This window comes from Scyliorhinus torazame, chromosome 10, assembly GCF_047496885.1.
Source record: "Scyliorhinus torazame isolate Kashiwa2021f chromosome 10, sScyTor2.1, whole genome shotgun sequence".
NCBI classification, from domain to species: Eukaryota; Metazoa; Chordata; class Chondrichthyes; order Carcharhiniformes; family Scyliorhinidae; genus Scyliorhinus; species Scyliorhinus torazame.
Genome location: NC_092716.1, coordinates 208,636,320 through 208,658,091, shown reverse-complemented (window position 1 = coordinate 208,658,091; position 21,772 = coordinate 208,636,320). Strand labels below are relative to the sequence as shown.

Sequence of the window (21,772 nt, the reverse complement as noted above, 5' to 3'; positions counted from 1 at the left end):
TATTTGCTGGACTCTCCTTCACTGGGAATCTTTGTGGGACCTCTTCTGGTTAGTTTTTTAATTGTTGATTACTACTCTCAACTGGATATGGCAAGGGTGTAGAGCTGTGATCTGATTCATTGGTTGTGGAATCACTTAGCAACCTACCGCATGCTGCTTGCACTGTTTTGTATGCACCTATTGTAGCTGCACCAGGTTGGCATCAAATGTTTACGTATGACAAAAGGTGCTCCTGTACTCACTAAACCAGGGTTGATGCCCTGTCTTTCAGTGGTCTCTCCTACCATATTTCTATGTGTCTGGAGTTACCTGTGTGCCAGACCAAGCAAGGACGGCAAAATTTGTATTCTGAAGGGTGGAACCACAATCTGGCAGTTTATGATCATCATTACTGAGGCTAGGTTTTTATTCCAGATTTATTAATTAGTTGAATTTCAAATTCTCCCAGCTGCTGTGGTGAAATTTGAACTTGTGTCTCTGAAGCATTTGTCTGGATTTATGGATTAAACATGTATGTTGCCATTCACCTGAAAGAATAATATCACTCGGGACGCAGGAAATGGAAATGCCATATTGTTGCTGCCATGAGTATTCTCTTGGTGTTGGAAAGAAGCCATGTTCGTGGCCAACAATATAAATAATTATTTCCTCTTCTGGCTTTTGTTGCTGCTGCTAAAGCAGGGAACTGCCTAGTGTTGATGTGGATTGGATTTGTTTATTGTCACGTGTACCGAGGTACAGTGAAAAGTATTTTTCTGCGAGCAGCTCAACAGATCATTAAGTACATGAGAAGAAAAGGGAATAAAAGAAAATACATAATAGGGCAACACAACATATACAATGTAACTACAAAAGCACTGGCGTCGGATGAAGCATACAGGGTGTAGTGTTAATGAAATCAGTCCATAAGAGGGTCATTTAGGAGTCTGGTAGCAGTGGGGAAGAAGCTGTTTTTGAGTCTGTTCGTGCGTGTTCTCAGACTTCTGTATCTCCTGCCCGATGGAAGAAGTTGGAAGAGTGAGTGAGCCGGGTGGGAGGGATCTTTGATTATACTGCCCGCTTTCCCCAGGCAGCGGGAGGTGTAGATGGAGTCAATGGATGGGAGGCAGGTTTGTGTGATGGACTGGGCTGTGTTCACGACTCTCTGAAGTTTCTTGTGGTCCTGGGCCGAGCAGTTGCCATACCAGGCTGTGATGCAGCCTGATAGGATGCTTTCTATGGTGCATCTGTAAAAGTTGGTAAGAGTCAATGTGGACATGCCGAATTTCCTTAGTTTCCTGAGGAAGTATAGGCGCTGTTGTGCTTTCTTGGTGGTAGCGTCGACGTGGGTGGACCAGGACAGATTTTTGGAGATGTGCACCCCTAGGAATTTGAAACTGCTAACCATCTCCACCTCGGCCCCGTTGATGCTGACGGGTGTGTACAGTACTTTGCTTCCTGAAGTCAATTACCAGCTCTTTAGTTTTGCTGGCATTGAGGGAGAGATTGTTGTCGCTACACCACTCCACTAGGTTCTCTATCTCCCTCCTGTATTCGGACTCATCGTTATTCGAGATCCGGCCCACTATGGTCGTATCGTCAGCAAACTTGTAGATGGAGTTGGAACCAAGTTTTGCCACGCAGTCGTGTGTGTACAGGGAGTAGAGTAGGGGGCTAAGTACGCAGCCTTGCGGGGCGCCGGTGTTGAGGACTATTGTGGAGGAGGTGTTGTTCATTCTTACTGATTGTGGTCTGTTGGTCAGAAAATCGAGGATCCAGTTGCAGAGTGGGGAGCCAAGTCCTCTGTTTTGGAGCTTTGATATGAGCTTGGCTGGGATTATGGTGTTGAAGGCGGAGCTGTAGTCAATAAATAGGAGTCTAATGTAGGAGTCCTTGTTTTCGAGATGCTCTAGGGATGAGTGTAGAGCCAGGGAAATGGTGTCTGATGTGGACCGGTTGCAGCGGTATGCGAATTGCAGTGGATCAAGGCGTTCTGCGGGTATGGAGGTGATGCGCTTCATGATCAACCTCTCGAAGCACTTCATTACGACTGAAGGCGTAATGATGTGTGGCCAAAGAATGCAATCCTTCCATAATTCCTGTATCTGAGGAGTGCAGATTGCTCCCCTTTCACAATGCACTTATCTCTAATTAGATATTCCCCCTTTACTTCTCATTTATATACTTCAGTAAATTCACTGATGTATGTTTTCTCATCTGCATAGGTGAATGTTATAAATCATCTGTGGATTATTCTGGGGCCCAGGCCACCACTTTGCACAACTAAGGTAAGTGCAGCATTGAATGATTAACAAAACAAAAGTCAAGTTGTTTGGGGCTTTCAAGAATTTCCACAGTGGAGGTATTCAAGTGGTGACAGGCCAATAGATTAGAATGGTAAGGTTGTCAGCTCACGGCCACCAGACATTACACAGCCAATAGCTGACCTCAGCTACCTGATTACAAGGATGTACTGATGTCAACTGACATGTTGTTATTAATGGAGTATTCCAGAAGCAATAACTTAACAGAATTGCTTCAACTTTGGAGGAGGAAAATCCAAGATGCATATCTCCCATGAGGTAGAAGGATGGTACAAAAAAATAATATTTACCTCTGGTTAGGAACTGTTCAGGGATTTTAATTAAGGAAAAATGGGGGGGGTGTAACTCTTATTCTAACATGTTCACTAATGTATCATATTTCCTCATCCTTTACCAATTCTTGTTTGCCTTTTTAAATGGCTCATTGTTAGCACGACTGATGTCGAAAAAAAACTTATTTGCCATATTCTAACTCATACCCAACCTAATGTTTCAGATAATTCTACTAACATTTTAGATGACATGTTGATAGGTATCAACAAGCAAACTATCAAATATTGACTATGTAATTTCAAAAAGCTCATTGATGGGTCTGAATATAAGAATATGACGTGTGTAAACAAGTAATTACATTGAAGGGATAGTGGTGAGGTGAGCTTGTACATGAAGCTGTAGGTATGTATATCCAGCGTTCCTTTACTCGTATTCAAGAAAATAAACATAAGGGCCCATTAAATGGTCCTGTATGGTGATGCACAATCAGCATAGAGGGAATTTTGATGTGTAATGCAGACCCTGCTCCAGCTTCTTTAACTTGTCTATACTTTCTGAGCTGAAGTGCTTCCTACCATTTTGTTTGCTTACCTCGTATTAGGTTTCTGATACAAAAATATTTAACAGAGCACCCGCTGCTTGCTACTCTGTTCAAAAATAATGTTTCTGTTAGTGTTGTTCTCGCCTGATTTAGCTTGTCTGTAGAAGAAAAATATTCCTGGGGAGATTGAAGATCTTCCTGGTTTATTATTTGTAGATTACAAGCTTTAAATTATGCATGTGGCACCATTCCTATAGTTCAGTACAAACATTAGTTTCCACTCGATCCTTCTGGATCCTCTCTCAGTCCAGAATCAACTCCTCGACTGGGGGAAAAAACAGCTCTTAAGGTAGTAGCTTCAATAAGCATTGCCTGTTCTAAATTGAATTTGGAGAGGGTGTTTCCTCTTTTGGGAGAATCTAGAGCTGGAGGTCACTTTTTAAAAATAAAGGATAGCCACTTAAAATGGAGAAGGGACGATTTGTTTTCTGAGGGTCGTGAGTCTTTGGAATCCTCTTCCTGATAAGGCAGTGGAAACAGAGTCTTTGAATATTTTTAAGGCAGAGGTTGATAAGCAAGAGGATGATACATTATCAGGGGTAGGCTTTGAAGCAGGTCAGCCATGATCTTATTAAATGGTGAAGCAGGCTGGAGGGGCTAAGCGGCCTACTCCAGCTCCTTGTTCGAATGTCAACATCGGATAGAAAGTCTGACAAAGAAATAAGAAACGAGTTGAAATTGCCAAAGATGCATAACCAAAATGAAAAAGATGATGATCAACTCAACATTACCCATGAAACCACAGCTCAGAATCCTGGAATACTACTTCACACCAATTTTGACATACGGAGTGAGTGTTGGATGATCAGTGAAGCAATGCAGAGAGGAATTGAGGATGAGAGTTATGGCTCTTGAGGCGAATAATGAAGATATCTTGGACAAGTCATTCAGCCAGTGATGAAGTGCTGGCAAAATCAGAATGCTGAGCTCACTCACCAAGAATTTCTTGGGCAAGTAATAAGAAATGATGAGTTAGAAAGTCTGCTGCTGATGGGAAAGATCGATGGTAAAAGACAAAGAACAATCTTTCTAAAGAGCCTTACAAACTGGATGAATGTGACACCAACAAATATGGTCCATGCCTTCAGAGCAGTGGTGGGAAACCTATGGCATGGGGGCCACATGCGGCCCATTACCGTTTCTGAGTGCGACCCATGAGACCTTTTGTTGACCGTTGTCCATGTGCAGGGTTGTCGCATTCCACTAATTTCCCTCCGTGTAGTTTTCTTTCCTATCGGTACGAGTCATATAAAGCAAGTGAGGTGAGAAGCATGCTGATTGCTCACAACATTAACTATGGTACCCATGAGGTTCCTCTGCATCCAAAGTGTAAATATTTATTTTCTTTTTACCATTTGAAATTGTTGATAGTTCTATTAATATATAAATTATTAAGCATTTTTTGTAACTCATTTTGAAATCCTCAGCGTGTATTCAATGTATTTCATAGTGGACAGGCACGGTTTCAATCTTGTGGCCCACTGACCTGAGGAAGGGCTACTCTAGCAGCCCACTCACCAGCCTGCCCATCACTGCTCGAAAGCAAGATTATCATGGTCACCAATGGCTTCTTAGAGCATAATACCTGAAAAGAGAGAGATTTTTCCAAAATGTTTTGGGGGCATTTTCTTTCTAATGTAATTTGCTACCCATATGTGAACCAAAATGTAACTCATGCACTGGTCATTGAGGCCAGCACCTTCATCCTTATTTCCACTGAATAACATCAGTTACTCTCTATCACCTCACAGTATGGCTGGGATTTTCCCCATTATTGGCAGAAGCCAATGTTGGGCAGGAAATGCAGTGTTGAAGTCGCCAACGGCAATGGTGGCTTTCTCCGCCATATGGTGTGGAACTTAAACTTCAAGTCACAGGTTCCACGGGAGGCCTGCTCACTAAGTGCACACCATCATATTTCTGGCGTGCTTCACACCGTTCTGCCACCATGCTGCTGTGGATGGATTTTGACCTGGTTTTGGGGGGTGTGGGTGGGTGTGCTTCTGGCTTATAGGCCTGATAATGTTAATTTCTTGTAATGTTCCCAATGTTTAACGTTGGGAAATAACGACCCATCACTGGGGGGAGGGGCCAATCATGTCATGTTTTTTCAATAAATTTAGAGTACCCAATTAATTTTTTCCAATTAAGGGGCAATTTAGTGTGGCCAATCCACCTACCCTGCACATTTCTGGGTTGTAGGGGCGAAACCCACGCAAACACAGGGAGAATGTGCAAACTCCACACACAGTGACCCAGGGCCGGGATTAAACCTGGGACCTCGACGCCATGAGGCAGCAATGCTAACCACTGCGCCACCGTGTTGCCCTCGTCATGTTTTCACGCTGATGTGAAACACGAATTTGCACTCCTGGTGATAATTTATGATCCTGTCATTGAACCTACCTAATGTGAATAGGGGCTGAAAATCTCAGTCTATATTTCCCAAAGAACTGGGTTTTAATAATGATTGCAGGGTGTCGGGTTTGTGAAGAACCTGGGAGATGTGTGTGAGGTAGGACATCCATTGCATACAGTGCATGAGATGCAGTGACAGACATGTACAGTGAGGCTTGACATAAGACATCAGTTAATAGGTAACATTGTATGAAGTGAAATTTGTGACAATATGCATCAAGTAATTCTGTATATAATATTGTACACTACCTCCGACCAGCATGTGGCAGTGTAAGTCTACCATGTGGCTCTGTACCTCTAAGCAGTTGGGAGTAAGTCATGTTAGTGGATAGACATTTTGCAGTAGCTCAAGAATAGTTAGTTACTGTTAGTAGTTTGTTATTTATTTATTCCGGTTATCTTTACCACGCAATTGTTTCATAATAAATTATTTAAACTAGATGTTCTGTGGTGCATCATTCATATCGGCCAGTCTACAGAACATGACAGGATCTACCTGGCACATGGTGTTTTTGGATAACCTCACCTTCCCAGAATTGTTTGAGCCGAGAGCATTGAACCTATCCAAGAACCAGTTGGTAGCGTTTGTGTTCAACGTAATCTGAATTTAGCTTTTGATCATGTGAGATGAACTTCGACCATGATAATTTATACGCTGTGACATGTTCTAATTCCTTGAATCATTGCAAATTTGTTTTAAGCGAAGGTTCAAATTTTAAACCAACAACACTATGACCACAATACTCAAGTTACATTCAGCTGCAAATTGTGATGCATCCTGTTATCTTTTAACATACTAACTGCACATGTGTCTCTTTTTCCAAATTTATTGCTATTTTCAGAATACCTAAGGGATATGTTATAATTTATTTCCAGGTTATATCACTGATCATAATTTAATCTTGTGGGACTAGGGTTAGTATAAACGGAACAGAATATTTCCTAATGGTTTCCTACTGATAGTAAGAACAAGGTTACAATTTTACTGGAATTTTAAGAGAACATTTACGATGTTGCCAATACAAAGACCTCGAAATTAAGTTCTGGGACAATAGGTACAAATTCTATTATGCTTGAAACTAAAGCTCTACTTTAAATGCATTAACCTAGTTATTTGAAACCGAAGAATTTCAGATGATCATATTAATTATGTAAAACCGTAATTGACAAAATAAGCAGGAAATATTTTTCCCTGCCCCTCTGAATTATCAGATCAACCCTCCTCCGATTTGTCTCATGCCTCTGTAGTTTGTTTATACCTTTGTACCTACCACATCATTGTCCCTGATGTATTGTGTTTAGACAACATGAGAGAGCTGTGTATGGGTAAATGCCTATGGTGATCCTTCAAAATATAAACATCCTCTGAATCTTTTTTAGCCATATCCACAGCATAAATATCATCTTTACATTACAAAGCCATAAAAATCCAGTTTCCAAAGCAACAATTGTTATTGCTGTCTCTGGCATGTTGAGGATTCCTCAACAGTGGTTTACCTCAGTGCCTCTAGACCAGAGGCAGTAGATTTACCAGCAGCAAGTATGTTGAAATGCCGGCATTGGACTGAGGTGGGCACAGTAAGCAGCTCCTTCCTCCGACCTTAGGAAGAAGCTGCGCTCTGAAAGCCAGTGATTCGAAAGACACCTGTTGGACTTTTACCCGGTGTTGTAAGACTTCTCACTGCAGCAAGTATGAATGCTGTTAGTGGAGCTTTCCTAGCCAAGAATCATAGATTATCATAGAATTTACAGTGCAGAAGGAGGCCATTCGGCCCATCGAGTCTGCACCGGCTCTTGGAAAGAGCACCCTACCCAAGGTCAACACCTCCACCCTATCCCCATAACCCAGTAACCCCACCCAACACTAAGGCCAATTTTGGACACAAAGGGCAATTTATCATGGCCAATCCACCTAACCTGCACATCTTTGAACTGTGGGAGGAAACCGGAGCACCCGGAGAAAACCCACGCACACACGGGGAGAATGTGCAGACTCCGCACAGACAGTGACCCAAGCCGGAATCGAACCTGGGACCCTGGAGCTGTGAAGCAATTTTGCTACCCACAATGCTACTGTGCTGCCCATATGAGTAAACCCCCACATAGACTGGTAGTTTAGTTTTCTGTTTACTGTCCACCAAAGACTTTCCCAGCCATGAAATTAAAGTGACAAATTGTGACTTTGGAACAACTGCATGAGATGGTGAGTGTCTGCACAGTATTAGACCATGGAAAACGCACATGTAATTTTCAGCTAGTATTACTATATGATGATGTCCGTCTCTTCCTTTCAGGGATGCTCAGCTCAGTGTTTAACACTCTGAATAAATTCCACTGACTCCAAAAAGGTTAGAAATTGAATCTGGAACCCCCTAGTATATGTCATTTGTGTTTTGTCACATTGGCCTCATATGAGTTTATCAATCGCAATCATATGTGCCAGGGTTGGGTTGTGCACAGTATATTGGTCTGAGATAGTAATTGAAAGATTGTTATGAATATGATTTTTCATTGTTCTGTTTTGCAGCAAGATGTCAGGATCTGAAGGGAAGATGAGTGCAAAAGCTCTATATGGTGAGTGCTTACAATGATATCAAAACTTGTTCTTGGTTCAGTGAAAAAATTAGGTTAGCAACCTAGAAACAACTTGCTGCTCTCTGGAGTACACATCATTAGAACCTAAACACATTTATATTTGAGGACTGAGTGCAATGGCTGGGAAAACTAGCCTAGAAATACCTACTTGTGATCTCAGAACAAACATATGAGACTCCTTTGCCTGCTATTTTAGCTGAGATGTTAAACGTATTTGTTTTGAAGCAGGTTACGGTCACTGTTGAAATAATGGACAAAGTAAGGTTACATAAACATGTTAAACATTCATGTGAATACAAGTAATTATTTTTCGGGACTGTGTTGTTTTCAACTCTGCAGCAAGGATTTAATTGCACTTGAAAAAGCTCATCTAGGGTAGTCTTGGTGGTCTTGTGAGTCCAGGGCAAAAAGCTGATTACAATTCAGCAGTAAACTAATACTTTGCTTCGAAAGGCCACAGGGCTGGCTGGCAGATATGGGAAATGCAGATACAGACTGTCCCCTGAAGGCAGTCTCTGGTTGGTTTGACTAGATCTGAAGCTATTACTGTGCAAAATGTGGGGAAAATCTCTCTTTCTCAACAATGACCATGGTATTTCCAAATTAAACTCCTCCCACCCGACCCATCAAGTGTTTTTGTTGTCATTATTATTAAACTAAATACACGGGCAAAGGAGGCATTACAAGCACACCCAGTTGGTAACTATCTGATGAAGCTCATTGAGTTGTCATTTGGCAATATCTTTCGTGGAACTGGTTTCGCTGTTCAAATCGATTCTGAATTTATTCAATGACGCTGAGACAGTCAATGGGGCTTATGACGACTGTGAACAACACGAGACCTGAAATTTGCTGGCTAAATAATTCTGATGGACAGGGAGAAGTTGGGAAGAGATAATTATGCAATGCATTTAAGAATGCACCGTCAGAACTCCTGCAGTGATCTGGGGGGGAATTTTTACCAAAGAAGTTGGATAGTTTTGTGTCAGGTTATCAGAAACCTGACTCAACCTGCTCACTTTGGCCTTTAACTGAGGAAGAAGGGCAGCCAATTCTAGGGAAATGGGTTGGTACATTGAACTACTTCAGCATCCAGGTTGTGTGTACCTTGGACACCTACTCCTCTTGAATCCAATGTGGCTGTCTGAGGATCCCCATTGGTTGGGAATCGTCGCTCCCCACCTTCCCCATGAAACCACAAATGACTTTCCCCAAGGCCAACAACCTCCATTATCTCACCCTCTCTGGAAGTCAAGGATTTTGCAGTGCCCACGGGTCCCAGCCTCCAGCAACTGCCTCCCCACTCCCACACCTCCAAGATCAATCCCCAATCCCACAGCATGGAATTCTGTAACTGGAAGACTGGATGCCAACCTTTCAATCGGACTGACTTCTGTGCGGTGTGTCAACTGGAGCTCCCAGTGGATCAGGTAAAATCCCGAGCCATCTGCTTAGAGTTACAATGCACTGTGTATTGCAGTCCAAACATCACACATTTATTTCCTGACCTATGCTGATCCCTTCATTGGGATAGCAATTGAATATTATAATTAGTCTCAGCTCCCAAGGATAGGAAGGGAAAGAAAATCAGCCAGTGGTTCCTGGATCTTATAAGGAACCAGCGACTCCTGTTGCAGAGTGTGCACATGAGCCATTTGATCAGGATCGGGTCATGCCCCCATAATTGAATGCCTTATCAATAATGAATGTCTAGGTTCACATTTAAAGAATGACTTCAGCAAGGTAATAGAATCAATTAAGGGACTAATAATTTCCAGAATGAAAGAGGAGGATGATGAAGTGCAGGTTTTGTGTTAGTTGACGAGGACAAAAGCAAATAGATCCATTTTAATCCCTCGTATTTCTCCGGACCTTGTGCCTGCTGGTGGAAGCAGCTGGCCGAAATTGGGTGGGAACCTCATTAACACATACAGATTTGTATTTTAGTGCAATTTGGAGGTAGAGACCCAAGTACACATGGGGAGAAGGCGCAAACTCCACACAGGCAGTGACCCAGGGCAAGGATCGAACCCGGGTCCTCTGACATGATGCAGCAGTGCTAACCACTGCACCATCGAGCCACCCTAGGAGTGAGTACTCTTAATGGCTCTACAGGATTAGTGTGGGCACTGCTGTTGCTTATAACCCCTCTACCATCAGTATTCTCACACCACCAGCCCTGCCTCCCAACACCCACTGCTTACCATATCCCTCCTGTGTGAACTTGCCTCTCTGCTGTCTGGCTTGGCCTCCATCTCCTGTTCAATGCTCAGAGTTAAAATTTACGCCAGTGGGTAGACTGAAGTGTGGGCTGTTTAATTAAGCAGAGGCAAGTCATCTTTGAAATTGCAAATATAGCTTCCAATATTGATTAAGTAATCATGAGAGAGGCAGCCGTCTTATTTCTGTTGTTTCTTTGAGGTCGGTTGCAATTGTTTTACCTAGGAGCCAGTCTGTATTTATGAGTTCACCACACCAGCAGCTTTGTGTTTTCTATTAGAGTTGGAATTAAGAGTCCATCATGTTCTGTTTACAATCTGTTCAGCCAGAAAGTGAGTGGGGCAGCACGGTGGCGCAGTGGTCAGCACTATTGCCTACAGAGCTATGAGCCCAGGTTCAACCCCAGGTCACTGTCTGTGTAAAGTTTGCACGTTCTCCCCGTGCCTGCGTGGGTCTCACCCCCACAACCCAAAGGTGGATTGGCCACACTAAATTGCCCCATAATTGGAAAAAAATAATTGGGTCCTCAATTTATTTTTTAAAAAAGCAATTAAAAAAAAAAAAAAGACAAAGTGAGTATGTATCGAGAAGGGTAAAGAAATCTATATTCCACTGAATGATATACTGTTTACTATTCATTTCACCTGTTTTTATGTAAATAAACAACTTGTTGGATCAAATCCCGAGGCTCCATCTAGTAGTTTGCTTTTAAAGAAAGGAGAATCATGTGGTGGCACATGATACAACCACTAGACAGTAAAGCATTTCTGGGGGGTGCTCCCAGTTTTTTAAATATAAATTTAAAGTACCCAATTCACTTTTTTTCCTATTAAGTGGCAATTTAGAGTTGCCAATCCACTTACCTTGGACATCTTTGTGTTGTGGAGGTTAGACCCATGCAGACATGGGGAGAATGTGCAAACTCCACATGGATAGTGACCCCAGTGCTGGAGTCGAACCCAGGTCCTCGGTGCCTTGAGTCAGCAGTGCTAACCTTTGAGCCACCATGCTGCCCCTTTGTGTTCTCTGCTAAGATATCGGAGACTCAGGATCACTTACCTGGGTCACATGATCATTTACATGGGTCGCACGTGGGTCGCACTATTTACTGAAATACTGAACTAGAAAATAAGTATTTGGATTGCAGAGGATGTAAGATCCACTCTTGGGAGTGGCTGGTGACATCTGATAAAATCTCTAAAATATCCAAAAATGTGACATTACATTTCAGCAACTCCAAAAATGTTTACAACAGCTACAAATATTTTACACAAGCCTTAGAACCACAAATACGGGCAGCACGGTGGCACAGCAGGTTAGCCCTGCTGCCTCACTGCGCTAAGGTCTGGTGCTAACTTTGGTTGGCTCTTAATTCGTTGCCCATTGGGTCTTTACTGAATTTGCTCTGTTTCTTTAACCTTTGCTCTAGAGTCGCCAGGTATCTTTATGATACCGCCATGAGGTTCAAGTTCAAGTACCGATCAATAACTCAACACACCAATTAGTAAGGTTCAAATCAAAACACATTTATTATACACAGTAAATCACTACTCATGCATAAACTCTACTTTCTAGACTATTCTCTATCACTAAAAGGCCTATACTTAGCTTCGGAATTGGCCCACCAGGTCAGGGGAACAAATGGCCTTTCGTTCGATCTGAGTCTGCAGGATTCAAAAGCTGGTATGGACTGGTAGCTAGGAGCGCCTATCTCGTAGCGAGCATTGACTGGAGACTTACTTGGTTGATGCGGCAGCTTGGACAGTTCACTCTCAAGGGTTGATTAGAGTTGCTGAGTGACCCTGCCAAGAAGACCGATTTGAACTTGGGGACTCTACTTTACGGTCCCCAGGGGCTTCCTGCCATTCGGGGCGGACCCCGTACCTGGTTCCAAGTGATTGGACTGCGTCCCGATCACTTGGATCGATTTCTCCAATACTGGAGTTGTTCCCTGATCGCTGGGTGGTCCCTGAGTGTCCGTTGGCCTTCCTTTGTCTTGGCTCCTGCTGGCGCCGAGGAGTCTGGCTTGGCCTTATTCACCTTAAGTGTTTTAATTGTGCCTGGGGATCGCTCATTAATATGCAGATGGCTGCTGGTTTCAGTGCTGTCTGGGCTTTTGCAAGTTCTAATACACAGGATTTCTGCACTTGCTAGTTTTTGCCTGAGTTGGCTGAATTTCCCTGCAGCCTTTGCGGATCTCCATTTTAAGTCAGGAAGTGGCCAACCCAGGTGGCTACACTTCCTCCATGTGATCCCTAACGCGAAGCATGAAGGATCACATAACTGCGTTGTCTTCTCTTCCTAACCCAGCGAGCACTCTTCCGTGGCCTCTACGCTGACCATAACTATGCAATGAAAATTTTTACCTAACATTCTAAGTGGCGCTATGTCAAAACAGGGAAATGCATTACAACATAAAAAAACGGTACCTCTAACTATCTCTCATAAACTACACTCACTCAAACATTCAATCATACTAATCTCCTAACAATACAAAAATAAAAACAGCATTCACATTTTTCCTGGCTTGGCAGTCAAGCACAGGGTTGTACAATCTTTCTGTCGTAAATGAAACCCATTTTTAAAAAAAAATTACAAAAAGAACGCAAACGAATGTCCTTTATTATCGATCGAGGGGTTCGGGTTCCTGGTGATAACCGAACATAGGGGATCTTATCCTGTATACCGGGTGCGAGCGCGGTAGGCTCTCCTTCGCCATTTCCTCATGCGGATAGTCTGCACGATGCTGCAGAGTATCGCCAATGCTAATAGGGATTCGACTACGTAGGAAAGGGCTTATCACACCATGATGGTGTGGTGTTGCCTGTTGCTGGGCTCTGGGTGCTATGGGGAAGTGAGTCATTAACGGCCGGGGGGGGGGGGGGGGGGGGGGGTTGGGATCAGGGGGTTCGCGTTTGCGCGCAACCAAATACACATTATAATGGTGGTGATCAACACGGAGGATGTCCTCATTGTTCTTCTTCTTTCTCTTCTCTTCTTCTTTCCTTGGGGCTTCTGGAGTTCTGTGGGATCAAGCATAGTTTCTGTTACTATCTTGGTTAATATCTCATATGTTAGTATGTCTGTCTTTAGTGCCAATTTCCCGTTACAATTTGTCACCATGTGTGACTCCCTCATTTTTTTTTTTAAACCGAGTATTCCGGACAAGACACTCTTAACAAATACTGAAACAGTGCGAGCCGTCTCGCAGGCTGTGCGATTTACCATCCAAATGTTTGAGGATGTAAATAGCATGGGGATGGCAACCTAGGGGTTGCCAGAAAACAAAACAAATCTTTTTGAACCAAGAGTGCCGAAATGAGGTGCGTATGGGCCGCGACGGGTAAGAATTGGATGGAATCCCCGGGTAGGATGGTGACCAATGCAGTGTGTGCTCTACCCGAGCGTAGCTGACCAGAGGGGGGTCCTCAGGCAGGGCGGAGACCAATGCCGTTTCTCCACTGCCTGAGCAACCGACAAGAACGACCCAAAATGTAGTTATCATGGGGGGGTTGCCGTAAATGTTCCACCTTCGAACCAGAAGAGCAGTTATGAACGGGGCTGGCAAGCTCTCAGCGTTTTCTGTCGATGAGCGTGCTGGCAAGTTTTCATGGGTTTCTGCCGACAAATATGGCGTGGGACCGTGGAAAAAAAAAAATTCCGATCTTACATACAACACATAACAATAACAGTAACAAACAAACCTTGAACAACATGCTGCAGGTTCCATCAGAAAGTGCACCGTTTTGTTTTTTTCCTAGAGGTTCCTTTTAAAACATCATCTGGACACCTCCGTTATCAGTTGCGAACAGGGTCGCAAAAGGGGTTCTCGCTTTGGGAGTCAGACTCAAAGTCATCCTCTTCTCCCAGATGCCATACTCTGGAGTGGATGAGGGTTGATAAAGCTGCATGGTGTGACTCTGGGTCCATCTCGTCGTTTCGGACGAGCCTGTATGAATTGTTGCGGTGCCAAAAAGTTGTGTCTAATTCTGTGGGGATGGAGCCGGGGTCGTCATCGTAGGGCGGTGGTCTTTGGTGGGGTTTGTTGAGGATGTGATCAGGAAGGGATCACTCTAATCGTGTTCACGTTCGCTGGGTGTGGGTCCTGTTGCATGGGGATAGTAGGGAGGTGTGCTGTGGCTATTGTCTGTGTCACAGTCGCTGTCTCTGCTGCTGCTGTCTGTGGGCGTTCCGGGGCGGAGTCTAGAGTTCGGGGGTGAAGTAGAGTGTGAGTCCGTGGATGGGGTGGACGTGTTGGGTGAGGGTAGGGATATGTTGGCTGTGGGCAGGGCGTGGTCTACTGCGTCGAGCACGATGTGATGTGCGTGGTTGGACTGTGGGCCATATGCCTTAAGCTGGTTAATATGGAACCATATGGGGCGGGTGTGACTAAGCTGAGCCTTCTTTGCGTATCTGTCCGGATTGTTCTGGGCACAGATAAGGCAATTCTCAATGTAGTGCATTACATCTTCTTTTAAACTTGGCCACCAACAGAGCTGCCTGAGGTGGGCTGTAGTGGGATCAATTCCCTGATGTCCATGACTGTCATTGAATAAACAAAAGTTGGTTCCTGTCCTGTTCAGGAACCACATAAGCCCCCAGTGGTGGTAAAAGACCAGTGTGGTCTTTTAACACCACACCGTCATGTGTGGTCAGTGCATTTTTAAACCTATCATAGGGTGCTGTAAATTGTCCTTCTAAAATCTCCCTGAGATTGTTATCCTGCTTCTGGGCCTGCACTAAATCCTCAATATTAGTCTGCGAGACCTGAACTGCATTCACTGGTGCGCTTTCGGGGGGTGTCCAAAAATATCCATGCCTGGAACCTGCTTTTGCCAGTGCGTCGGCTTTTACATTTCATGGGGGGGAGGAACGGTGGTGACTGCGAACTTTAATAATACCAAAGGTCCTGTCCTGTGCTTTCTCATAAAATGTGGCAGAGCATTGGGGCTGAAGGAGGGGTTTTCCGTCTGCGGAAACAAATCCTCTTGCTTTCCACAGGGGTAGGAATTCTGTAAGGCTGTTGCAGACATAGAGGCTGTCCGAGTATATGTCTGCTGGGCTGGGGATGGAATCTGGGTGATCTATAATATACGCAACGGCTGCTAGTTCTGCCGCCTGCGCGCCTAAGTGTCCTGGTAGTTTTAGTGAGATTTCTTCTAGGGCGCGTCCTCGACATATATGCCGCATCCTATAATGCGCTTCCCGTCTAATACAGTGAAAGAACCATCCACATATATCCTTAAGGGTTCGCACGTGTCTGTGGGCTGGGGGCTCTGGGGTGAACTACCTATCTTTCTGGGGGGTGTTTTTGCGATAAAGGGGCCTGTGTTGTGGTGCGGTGAGATGATTTCACATTCGTGGGGGGTGCCTGGGTACTGAAGGCTATCGGCTAAGAAAGTGTGGGTCTTGGTCCTTTTAACAGTGATGTCCCATCCCTGCAAAAGAAGGGTCCATCTTGCTGCTCTAATTTGGCTGAGTGTACCGTCCTTAAGTCGTCCGTCCAGTAAAAGTTGGGTGGGGGTGTGTGTTCTGTGAGGATTGTGATGGGATTTAGTCCGGTTATGTAAGAAAAATATTGAACTGCCCAGTAAACTGCGAGCAGGTGCCTTTCACAGGCCGAAAATCCCTGCTCCACAAGATCTAAAAGTCTGGAGGCGTAAGCCACGGGTCTTAATTGTTCGTGCCGTTCCTCGAGGAGCACGGCTGCAATGAGGGCTATTTTCAAAGCATCCACAGCATTCGTATGCTGTGGAAGCCATTCCCAAGGGGCTCCTTTCTTTAGGAGTTCCGAGAGGGGTGCTGCCTTGCTGGCGAAACCATCAATGTGGTTTCGGCAGTAGCCAACCAGTCCTAAAAATGACATAAGGGCTGAAACATTCTGGGGAAGGGGCAATTTGGCAATCGAGTCAATTCTTTTGTGCTCGATCCCGCGTTTACCATGCGTGATAATCGTACCCAAATATATCTCTTTGTTTTTACAAAATCTGGGCCTTTTTGGGGTTTCCTTTGCAGCCAATCTTTTGTAGGAGTTCCAGGAGTTCAGACAGAAGCTCAATGTGCTCTGCCTTGGTGTCTGTCTGCAGTAATAGGTCGTCCACATACTGGACCAGACATTCGGGGCAAGAAAAGTTTGACAAACCATTTGACAGCTGTCAGTGGAAAATGGGGGGGGAGTTGTGGAATCCTTGTGGAAGGCATGTCCACGTGTACTGCTGGCCTTTAAAAGTGAAGGCAAATTTGTATTGGCACGCTTTTGCCAATGGAATGGACCAGAATCCGTTACTGATGTCCAAAACCGTAAAATATTGTGAGTTGAGTCCCTGTTTGAGCATGGTCTCGGGACTTGTGGCTACCGTGGGGGCTGCTGCGGGGGTGACTTTGTGGAGTTCCTGGTAATCGATGGTCAGTCGCCATGATCCATCGGGCTTTCTCACTGGCCAAATCGGGACATTATTAGTGGAGGCTACTGATCTGAGTACACCCTGCTCTAATAAGCTGTCGGACACTTTTGAGATTTCTCCCTCTGCCTCTTGGGGAAATCAGTACTGCTTTTGGGGCCTAGGGTCAGTTCCTGTGATTTGAACGGAACCAGTCATCCGGCCACAGTCGTGTTTGTGGGTCGCGAATGCTGTCCTGTGCTTCTGCAGAACTGCCCTAACCTGCTTGTTTGTGCGAATCGTGGTCGGGTCAAACCAAAATTCGCCAACTGCACTAATCTTGTTTGAATATTCACCTATTGTGAACATTGCAGGGGCTCTTGCGGATTTTGCCATTTTCCAGACACATTGGTTTACTGGATCAAAGGACAGGTTGTGGGAATTCATAAAATCGATGTCCAAAATGTGTTCTGTGTGGGGCAGGTCGACTAAGACTATGGGGTGCTTGGTGGTGATGTTGCCGATTTGAATGGGTACAGGGGCGGTGATGTGTCCCTATTGTGAGTGGCCTGTGAAACCGCTGAGGGTGATTGTGGTTGTAGTGGGCCACGTGTCTTTTTGGAACATGGTGGAGGAATTTATTGTGGTGTGGGACCCTCCTGTGTCCCAGAGAAATTCGATGGGCTGTCCCCGTACTTTCGCTGCAACTACTGGTTGGCCGGACCTATCCCAAAGGGTGTCGCAGACCCAACTGGGGGAACCCAAACACTGTCAGTCAGTTCCGTTCAAGTCTGCTTGGTCTGAACGGGTGCTCACAATATGTATGGGCTCTGTCGTATTCTTATTCAGAGTGCCTGTCTGCTGGGCTCTCTGTGGCTTTTGTGAGGCATTGCATTCTCGTGCAAAGTGTCCTAATTGTCCACAATTGTAACACTCCTGTGGTTTCTGTGGGGGGCTGTTCCTGCCTTTGTTCACCCATGCGGGGTTCTGGTGCGTCTTAACTGTGTGGATATCTGCCTCTGCCTGCTGTTCCTCCGGTTTCTTAATTACGGGTTTGTTTTGGACAGATTGCTCCCAGGTGCGGGACAGTCTTTTTAAAACCCACGTTTCATTGTGCGCTTATTCTGAGGGATCATAGTTGGTACAGGCGTTTTGTCCTGCCTCTGTGGCATGGGAGATAAGGGTGCGGGTCCATTTGGCCATACCATCTTGGGACAATGGGCGCGTTCTAAATTGCTGATAACGGCTGTGAAATGGATCCACAGGCGTCCAGCAAACGCTGTGGGGTGTTCTGTCTTTTTCTGCCTGCACTTATTCAGGCCTTCTACTGGGTCACCTCTGTTGTAACCGATCGCGTCTAGGATCGCCGTGTGCATCTCTGCAAGGGTGCCTCCTCCTACATTCTGTGGGTCGGGAAGGGCTGCTACGACCGAAGGGTCTAAGCTCAAAACTGTGAGCTTCACTTGCTCACGCTCGTCCAGGCCGTACATGGTCGCCTGCTGCTTTACTCTAGCAAAGAAGTGGTGGGGGTCTGAGGCGGGGAGGAACGGTGTGATTTTCTCGCATGCGTCCTGTAATTGGGTCACGGTTAAGGGGTTCATGTACAGGAATTCCGTGTCTCCTTCCGATGTGACTGTGCGGTGGGTGGTTACTGGGTTCATTGGTGCCTGAACTATCTGCACTGTGGGGGGTTGTGGCATTTTTCTCTTCTGGGGCTTTCCTTGCGCACATGTTGCCTGAACATATCTATGCGCGGTCTCATTTCATTCTTCCCAATCCGGGCCATCTTCTGCATCTAACTGAGATCCAGAGGTGCTCTGAAATCCATTCTGAACTGAAAGCAAAGACTGCAGTTCTTCAATCTGCTTCCGGCACTTTACGTGATCTAATGAGCTTTGTCTCTGCTCCGTGGTAGCAGCATGGAGTGCTCGTAATGCTGCTTTCAGGTCGCTACACTGCCTTTGCAATGCCTCTACCTGTTTCTCTGTTTCCTCTCTTACCAGGACTGCACGTTGCGTGTTCTGTTAGGCCTTTTCGTACTGTCTGGAAGCTGCATAAATGCGCCAGACAAGACTGGTGTGCCCACTTGGCATCATCCATCTCTCCGTCCTTTGCTGCTAACTTCCTTCTCAACTCTATGTTCTCTTTCTCAACCTCACTTACATCGACCTTGCTCATTCGATGTATTCCTTCTATCTCTTTATGGAGCGTCCGAACGGCCTCCTCTGTGCCTCGCAATTGTGCCAGACAGGACACGATTGCCATCGGCTTGCGAGCTTTTCCCCAGCTTTTCTTATGGATCTCTGACAGGTTCTCCCACCAAGTATGTCCTATACTCCCGGGCCCTGTTTCTTCATTGTCACAGAATTCACTCCAAAGGGGCCATCCTTTCCCTTTGAGATATTTTCTGATCTCTTCTTCCCAAAAGGGACACTGTCCTACTCTACTGCTGGTCGCTGCGACCACAAATTCTTCAGGGTTCATGAGGCGTTGCATTGCCTGCATTGCCATCTTTCTTCTCTAAATACTCTCTCAAAATTTGGAACGAGGGGTACTAAGGCGGTGCTGTAATTATGGGTATGGCTTTCGCTATTTTCCAGAATACAAACTCCCGACAGTTTTTCGCAACAAAAAATCTATCAGTTTTACCTTATAGCCCTGTTAGTTACGCACGCATTAACATGGTTCCGAATTATGAGGATTGATCAGAACTGCTTGAACACCTGTGGTTTTTCTGTTCCCAATTGGATTCTCAATTCAAATTTTGGGTTCTCCCGGAGTGTTTAAGCCACTTCTAAGTCGGGTCCCGTCAGATGTCGCCAGTAATATGTTGCTAACTTTGGTTGGCTCTTAATTCTTTGCCCGTTGAGACTTTACTGAATTTGCTCTGTTTCTATAACCTTTGCTCTAGAGTCGCCAGGTATCTTTATGATACCGCCACGAGGTTCAAGTTCAAGTGCTGATCAATAACTCAACACACCAATTAGTAATATTCAAATCAAAACCTATTTCTTATACACAGTAAATCATTTTCTTTCACCTGTATTTTATTCCTTGCGACTCCTTGGGCAGGATTCTCTCATCCTGGGGCCGGGCCGGAGAATCGCCACGACCGGCGCGAATCGCGCCACACCGCCCCGACGCCGGGACGCGATTCTCCGCAGAACGAAAAGCCCGAGTCCCGCCGGCGCCATTCTAATCTGCTCTTAGCTGGCAGGACCTCGGCGTGGTAGGGTCCAGGGGCGGCCTATCCAGGGGGGGGAGGGGGCGGTCAACCCCGGGGGGGGCAGGGGTGGCCTCCGTTGTGGTCTGGCCCGCGATCGGGGCCCACCGATCGGTGAGCCGGCCTCTCTGGCTGGGGGCCTCTTCTTCTGCACCAGCTCCTTTCGCCCTATGCCATGTTGTGTCGGGGCCGGCATGGAGAGGGGAGTCACTGCGCATGCGCACGTTAGCGTCGGTGCCACTGTGCATGCGCGCATTGGTGCCGGTGCCACTGCGGATGCGCAGACCACACACCACTCAGTTGACGCCGGGATCAGCAGCTGGAGGGGCGTGGCCCAGAATTGCTGATCCTGAGGCCATGTCGGCGTTTCCGACGGCGTCAACACTTAGCCTCAGGATCAGAGAAACCCGCCCCTTATGTATTGAATGCTGTGTGCTGTTTTGATCCCCTTATTTAAAGAATGATGTAATGCATTGAAGGCAGTTCAGGGGAGGTTCACTGGGTTGATACCTAGAATGAGCAGGTTGCCTAATGAGGAAAGGTTGGACAGACTGGTGTGATGAATGTAGAAAATTGTTATCTAATATATTTTATATTTTGATTTTATTAAAAATCCTGGGTTCAAATGCGTACAGACATTATGTCTGCTAAAGCTGCGATAAAGGAGTTGCAACCGTGAGGAAATCATTGATTTTAACCATTTACTTGTTTACTTATAGAGAGCTAATGGAATATTGTTTATAGAAAGGAGATTATCTGGGGTATAGCTAATTTGAGGGAGACTTCCGGTGGCAGCTCTGGTTTGATAAATCACACATGAGGTGGCTCCTGCCTGGAAGTCACAGTTTTGATCCTTTTTACCCGATTAATGGGACAAATGCGAGGAGTATGGAAGATGATAGCACCCAGGGTAGAAACTATCAAATCCAGTCGGTGAGAGCCCTGGCCCAGGAATTGGAGGAGACTCCTGGCTCAGCACAAGTTGGGAAGATGGCAGAGGGGGAAGGGTCATTGATGACGGTTAAACTGCCGATGGAGCAATTGATGAGTTTTGTTTTGTGAAGGAAACATTTAAGCAGCAAAGAAAGGAAATGCAGGAAAACTGGTCGAGTATGATTGAGGGGGTAGTAGCACCTCTTTGCAGAACCTTGGATCATGTGAAGAAGTGCTTGGAGATGCAAGGAGTGACCATCTAGGAAGTGGAAAACATCTGACCAGAGTGACTAGGTCGTGTCGGTGGATGCGGAGATGGCGATCCGAGGCGATGTCTGTAATATGTTGCTTGCGAGGGTAGACGATCAAGAGAATCGGTCTCGACAGCAAAATCTTCGTATTGTGAGCCTACTGGAGGAAGTGGAGGGAATGAGTGCCATGGGCTACGTCGCAAAGATGTTTGCAAAGTTGATGGAAGAAAGGGTCTTTGACAAGGCCCCGGAGGTGGATCGTGCCCACAGGTCCTTGAGGCCAAAGCAGAGGACTGGGGAGCCACCCGTGGGCAGAGATTGTGCATTTGCACAGGTTCCAGGACAAAGAAAAGGTCCCCAGAAACCAGTAGTGAGGATTGTAACCTGGAATGTGCATGGGCTAAATGGTCCAATTAAACTGCCCCAGGTGTTCACACACCAATGAGTTTAAAGGTGAAGGTGATTTTCCTGCAAGAGACACATTTATGGGTGAAGGATCTGATATGGCTAAGGAAGGGTTGGTTGGGGCAAACATTCCTTTTGGGTTTGATTCGAGTCAAGGGGGTCGCGATTTT

At 45.6% G+C, this 21,772-nt stretch overlaps 1 protein-coding gene across 7 annotated transcripts in view; it reads left to right on the top strand.

Moving 5' to 3' along the window:
* eps8l2 (EPS8 signaling adaptor L2) overlaps positions 1-21,772 on the top strand; it is a 333,811-nt gene that overhangs the window by 141,071 nt on the left and 170,968 nt on the right. For 3 of the 7 annotated variants that reach the window (XM_072466339.1, XM_072466340.1, XM_072466345.1), the window contains one exon: positions 8,123-8,169. The exons of 1 other annotated variant lie outside the window; for it this stretch is intronic. In XM_072466339.1, coding sequence (XP_072322440.1) covers positions 8,127-8,169 — 43 coding nt within the window. In that variant the 5' untranslated portion in view covers positions 8,123-8,126. Of the gene's footprint in view, positions 1-2,204; positions 2,268-7,925; positions 7,944-8,122; positions 8,170-21,772 lie in introns of those variants that run through there. 3 more of the 7 variants (XM_072466342.1, XM_072466341.1, XM_072466343.1) reach the window with 2 other exon arrangements.